This window comes from Epinephelus moara, chromosome 19 (genome assembly GCF_006386435.1).
Source record: "Epinephelus moara isolate mb chromosome 19, YSFRI_EMoa_1.0, whole genome shotgun sequence".
Lineage (NCBI taxonomy): Eukaryota > Metazoa > Chordata > Actinopteri > Perciformes > Serranidae > Epinephelus > Epinephelus moara.
Genome location: NC_065524.1, coordinates 1,498,313 through 1,504,864, shown reverse-complemented (window position 1 = coordinate 1,504,864; position 6,552 = coordinate 1,498,313). Strand labels below are relative to the sequence as shown.

Genomic DNA, 6,552 nt, shown 5'->3' with positions numbered 1-6,552 from the left:
CACTGATAGACAAAATATTTAACTGTAACATGATAGTGGATTGCCTTGTAACTGTATTATATGTGATGTGTTTTTTGCTATGATGCGATTTGTTTTGGTCTGTTTTACATGCTGTATTTTATTGTTGGTTTTAATTTTTCTATGATGCTTTTTGTTTACAGCTGGCAAAAGGACTGCAGATGAAACTAGTCCCCCAGCTAATTTGGGTTCATTTACATTTGTTAAAATGTTGCTTAATGCACACTGTCCCTTTTCTTAAATAAATTACATTTTGAAAAATGTCTGTATGTATATATATATATATATATATATATATATATATATATATATATATACATATATATATATATATATATATATATATATATTAGCAAGTTTAAAACCTTCAAGTACTTAGAGTTATTTTGATTAAGTAGTTAAAATTGTTACATTACATATTATATTTTGAGCAGGGAAGTAATCTATTAATTATTCAAAAGTAACCTTCCCAATACTGGAGGTTTGCATCATCATTAAAGCCCAGTTTCAGGTTTTGTGTGTGTTGTCTGTTATCTATTGTTTCGGCTGTATTCTTGTGTGGATGTTTGAAGGCAGGTCTGACAGGGACGTACACATAAAGGTTGAATGACGTCAGCAGTGGGTCTACTCAGTAGAAAGACAGCATCTCCTCCTCACAGCTCTGCTGCTGCTGTTGGCCTTTGTGCGTCTAAGGTAAGATTTCCACAGCGCAGCGCTCACTGCTTTACACATTCTGAGCTGTTTGTGACATGATGGCTGATATTTCACAACTTATCAGCTGCTTAATATTTGTAGAAGTTACTGACCCATCACTAACACTTTTGTCTCACCAGGACCTGACATCCGTTCTACTGTCTTGCTCTTATCGGAACTAACACCATGGGGAGATTAGATGCGCTTCGGCAGTTTAATTTGATCAAATGGCTCAGGGAGGAGAGACAGTCGAGGAAACTGAGTCTCTTCATTGTTTTCGTCGCTCTGCTCCTGGATAACATGCTGCTGACTGTTGTCGGTAGGTGCACTCCTGTTTTCCTCATCTCTTGCATCTCTGCAAAGTGTTTTTTTCCTTTGGCGCAACAGGTAGTCCAGTTCACTAAGTATGCAAATACTGATCAGTTATCCTCCGATTATAGCGCAGTTTGTTGCCCCAGTCGGGAGATCAGCGATCCTTAATTGTGCCTAAATCCCCGCATCGAATTGAAAAGACGTCTGTGCCACAGTTAGAAGGACAACTAGTAGCCTACTATGCTCCACATTTTATGCGTGAAATATAGTGCGAGTGACGGGTCACCAAAGTGAAGCAGGGCTAATGAACTTTTTAATTTAATATATTTAACTCTCAAATCTGATATGTAAGCTTGACATTGCTCCTCTGAAACGACAAGATCAGACCTGAGCTCAGTTCATATATGAATCTCTCCATCTGACACTCCAAGAGCTATTCCTAATATGGTAATAAACTGACTATCATTGTGTATGTCCACCTGAGCAGAATCCAGTTGGTTAAGTAATAGTGAACCTTAGGTAGGCTATTATAATAAATCACTGTAAATATTACAGCGCCAAATGATGGTCAATCTGTTATTTTCCCCAAAGTCTCTTAAAGCCAGTGGGTCATCGCTGCTGGAAACAGGAGGTCACATTATCACCAGTAATGAGACATGGATATTTGTCCCCTCCAATATTTGTAATGACCAGTCATCAAATACCCCTAAAGGTTAAAAGAAAGCTTTATATCCAATCTTAACCTGGCTCCAACACCGTCTTGATGGTCGCTAAACCTGTTTACACGTCAACAACCAGCAACAGTGAAAACAACAGCCGTCCGTTGTGCAGCTTACCCTCAGCACACCGTGCAGAGCTGATCATCTACACAGGTAAAACATAGACTGTTAAAATCACAGCATCAGTGAGGCACATGTCAGATATAAACCAGTGTGTTTCTGCTGTTGATGACAACATGTTTGATCACAGTCTGAGGGGGATTATCAAATGCCTTATGGAAACTGTGCCTGCGGTTGAAGGTTATCACGACGTTGTTGGTCAAAACCCACCGCTCCGTGCGCATCGGCTGTGGTGTGCGCTCCGTACCACTCTTTGTGTGTTCTGTGTTTTACTGGAGTACACATCCAACATGCAGATGCTGCCTGAAGAGGAAATAAGCCTACGGGAAATATAAAAATACTTAGTGGTTTTACAGGGCGCGCTCTACAGGCCTGTCAAGTGTGTGTGTGTGTGTGTGTGTGTTCATTTGGATACAAATAGGAGCAAGTTTAAACTCATTTTCCAGATCAGAGATGCTGACCATAGTAGGTTTTTTTTTCTTTGTGGTGCTGATGGCTGTTCACCATAGAATTATAAGCTTCTAACTGACAGTTTTGTCAAAATTCATATATATATATATATATATATATATATATATATATATATATATGTTCATATATTCTTAGTTCGTGAAAATATATTAACATAGTAAGGTGTTTTCTTGGAATTTTTATTCCCAAAACAAAGGTTCATAACTTTAATGTTATTTAGAATGCAAAACTATGAAACTCAATATCCCAAAACTGCTCAGAACACAGATAGACCCTTATTATTCTAAGGTGGCAATACACACTTACACAAACACATATACATGCATATATGCATGCATGCTGCTTGCAGCTATATTTTGATGAAAAATGAAAATTTTTATCTTGATGTACTGTATCATTAATTATCATCATTCCAAAGCCGTACATATTTAACACAACAAACAGCATATGAAAGCAACAGCTTTGAAATACCTTTAATTCCTAATTTACCCCTGAATGTACACCAAACACTTTATCTAAAGCAGGGGTCTGCAACCTTTGCCATTAAAAGAGCCATTTTTGACCAAAAATAATTTGAAAAAATCTGTGTGGAGCCGCAAAACATGTTTGAGTCTTATAATCAAGGTAAATAGCCTATTAAGTCTAAATTAGCGTATACTTTTGGTCTAAATAAACATTTTTTAATATTTTTTACCACAAGGTGGACACTGTGCAGGGCACTATTAATAATTATCTGGTACTTAAATTTTGCAGAGCTGGCAGTGAGAGCAAACAAATCTGTCCACGCACTACTACATTCTCTATTTTATTCAATTTACTTTTTTGGATTTTGCATCCATAGCTAACCAGCCACTGCTATGGTTCGGCAACATTTGGATTCATAGAATGAATTTCCATAGACTTCTTTTCTCAAAGGCTCAAGAAGCCACTGGACAGGGGCTAAAGAGCCACATGTGGCTCCGGAGCCACAGGTTGCCTACCCCTGATCTAAAGTAACACGTTCATGTCTTAATATATTAAGGTATTTGAATGATTTAAAACACCTTAATATATTAACTATTTCCATTGGTTATTCCTTTAAAGCATAGTTTTACATCACTATTTATGCCTAAATGAAAATTCTCAATATATTAAGGTATTTTAATGACTTAAAACACCTTACTATATTAACTATTTCCATTGGTTATTCCTTTAAAACATTTACATTATTATTTATGGCTAAATGAAAATAATTTAAAGGTAAAAATGAATGGTCTTAGTTTTATGGTGTAGGAAGAGTTCATGACTGGGACCAGCATCAACAGTTCACTGTTGTTTTCGTACAGGCTCTTGCAAAAATTTGTCGAGTTGAGTTACATCTGCCAGACAAACAGATGAGTCTTTGCTGGCTCACAGTCCATAACACGCCACCATTCACCGCACATTCTCCTCTACACACAGACCACCAGCTATTTGGAAGTATTGCAAGCAGCACAGACTTTGGATCTTTTTTTGCAAATGAAACCACTCTCATCTATTTAAGGACAAGATCCTGAAGATCACTCCACTAGTATGAAGCAGACCTTGGCAAAATTTTAAATTCAGTATATCAGAATACATTCATTGTTGATTTTTTTTCTTCCTTTCTTTTCTCTTGCACACAAAATATAAAGAAATTGTAAAGTCATAGGTTTGCCTTGTATATAATTTTAGTAATATGTTGATTATTGATTGATTATTTTGTAGCTTTCCTTCTACTTTTGATGCCAACGGCTTGGCCATTACTTTATCGTCTCAAGGAATAACATGCTAATGATCTGAACTCATTCTATACTCATATTTCTTTTGAAAGAGGAGAAGACTTACTCATCAAACACTGGATTAAAGGGTGTTGCTCAGTCTTTTTTTTTTTTTTTTTTTGTAAGTGATCCTTCATGACATATGTGTATGCTCCACACTATTTTAGTTTCTACTGACAAAGCTTGTCTAGGAAGTAGAATATGAACATAATGTGCCCTTGTCAAAAAGTCAGCTCACCACAGATTTGGTTGATGTGTTTGGTGTTTACTATCTGTTATGTAAGGAAACAGAACACCTTTCTAAACATAGCCTTATCATGTTTTTTTGACTATAATCGCATACATTTTTTAGTACACCCAGTTTGAGATGTAATGAATTTTAAGATGCTCTCCAAATGTCTGCATGTATCTTCCTCTTTATTTTCTGTTAATAGCAGCTTCATCTTTCGCCCATGAGCATATTACTGCCTGAATGCATCACATCATCTGCAGTGCTATACTACTCCCTCCTACACTCTATTTTTAATTTATTTTTTGGGGCATTTTGGCCTTTGGCTGGTGCGGCGGTCAGGAGTTGGGTACGTTCTGGGGTTGAGCCCGGGCCACTGTGGCAACAGCCTTGTACATGGGGCGCCTGCTCTATCCAGTAAGCCACCGACGCCCCCACCTCCACTCTAAAAAGAGTTTCAGTCAGTTATATTAGAATGCCAGGTTTGATGGTGTCAATCAATCAATCAATTTTATTTATAAAGCCCAATGTCACAAATCACAATTTGCCTCACAGGGCTTTACAGCATACGACATCCCTCTGTCCCATTGTCTTTGGCTTTTGGGCTCTAACCATGAAAAGCCAACTGGGGACCTTTGTTGCATTTTGCTCCCAGCTTCTTCCTGTCCCATTTCCTGTCACCACTATTTAAAATTACCTAATGAAGCCATACAATTACCCAAGAATGAGTGCCAGCTTTTCACAGACTAAAAAAAAATAAAAGTATATAAAATAGTCTGGGATATAGCACTGAATGATCAGCCCTAATGATGCCATTGGTTCATATTATGAATGAGAATCAGCTTTACTGGCAAATTCTGTGTGCACGTACAAGGAATTTTAATCAGGTTTTTTTGTTTTGCAGGTCTCATGTAAATACACAAATTAGACATACAGATTGAAGTTCCCCTCCAGTTAGTTTTAGTTTTACTTCCCTTTTAACCGTTAATTTTCTCTCTTAAACAGAGAATGTTATTTTTTCTTCAATAGTTGGACGTAACGTCCATTACCATAGCAACGAGACTGCAGCTACAGTAGTTTGGAAAACAGCAATATGACACCTACTTTGATGAATTTACTATTTAACTTAGCACAACTGAGACGACAATTAGCACAACACGGCGACTCTCTCTCTTTCACTCTCTTTCATCTCTACTGTGTCTTCCTGCTGCAGATGGTTGTTGTAGTGAAGAGGCCCTGTTTGGCAACACCACTGCACGCCAGCCACAGTCCATCTAAGGAGGGCTAGATATGTTGCAGAGGTCCACTGTTTACAATGGAGTAATGGGACGTTATGGAGGTGCGCTGTCCATCAGCATCGGCATCTCTTGCCTCAGCTCAGTACCAACACCGCCAAAAGCAGCACTGTGATTCTTTTTATTTTTTATAACAGGACTTTTCTGACTTTTTCACTGAAACTTGCACTGCATTTCCCAGTGTCCAGACCAATTAGAGGCGGGTGCTGGTGAACTGTGCAAACCTTCAACATGTTCCGAAACTGCATTTCAGACAGAGGACCTCAGTAATATGTCTATCTATCCTGCAGTGTGCTGTGGCCAAGAGTCAGTAATGAGGACCTATTGTGCTTTTTGGGGTTTTCCCTCTTCTTTAATGTGTTATATGGCATTTGTATGCACCTGTAAGGTCTGCTTAAAGAAGCAACTGACAGCATTTTTGCCTATATATATCATTATGAAAATAATGTGGGTTGCACAGGGTAGTGGCCACAGTAAAATCAGACTATCAGCATTTACATAGGTTACTTAATGGCTTTGCAATCTTTGCAATAAGCTTCTGCCACCAGGGACGAATTTTTGCGGAAAAAATCTGCTTTACGGCAGGAAATGTGTCATGTATTGCCAAACTGGTCGGTCAGCCAATCAGGGACTGGAGCTGGTCCTTATGAGGAAATGGCCGGGGCATGAGATAGTTGAGTCAGGAGCACAATGGCAGACGGACAAAGTTTGGAGTTAAGTGAAAAACAGCCTAGCAAAAGAAAAGGAGCTCCTCTGTGTGAGGAGGGCGTTAAAGTATGGGGTGCTGTTTGTAAAGTGGCTCACGCTGAAAATACCATCAACATTTTGCCACATTTAGCTTCAAACAATGTTTAAAAAAGTGTTGTGAATTTTTTAACGTCACCTTTTACCACATTTACAGCAATATTTGTTAACTT

General features: G+C 38.2%; 1 protein-coding gene across 1 annotated transcript in view; it reads left to right on the top strand.

Moving 5' to 3' along the window:
* The first annotated feature begins 634 nt into the window (after positions 1-634).
* slc18a2 (solute carrier family 18 member 2) overlaps positions 635-6,552 on the top strand; it is a 97,679-nt gene continuing 91,761 nt past the window's right edge. The window contains exons 1-2 of the mRNA XM_050070835.1: positions 635-711; positions 852-1,030. Coding sequence (XP_049926792.1) covers positions 898-1,030 — 133 coding nt within the window. The 5' untranslated portion in view covers positions 635-711; positions 852-897. The remainder of the gene's footprint in view (positions 712-851; positions 1,031-6,552) is intronic.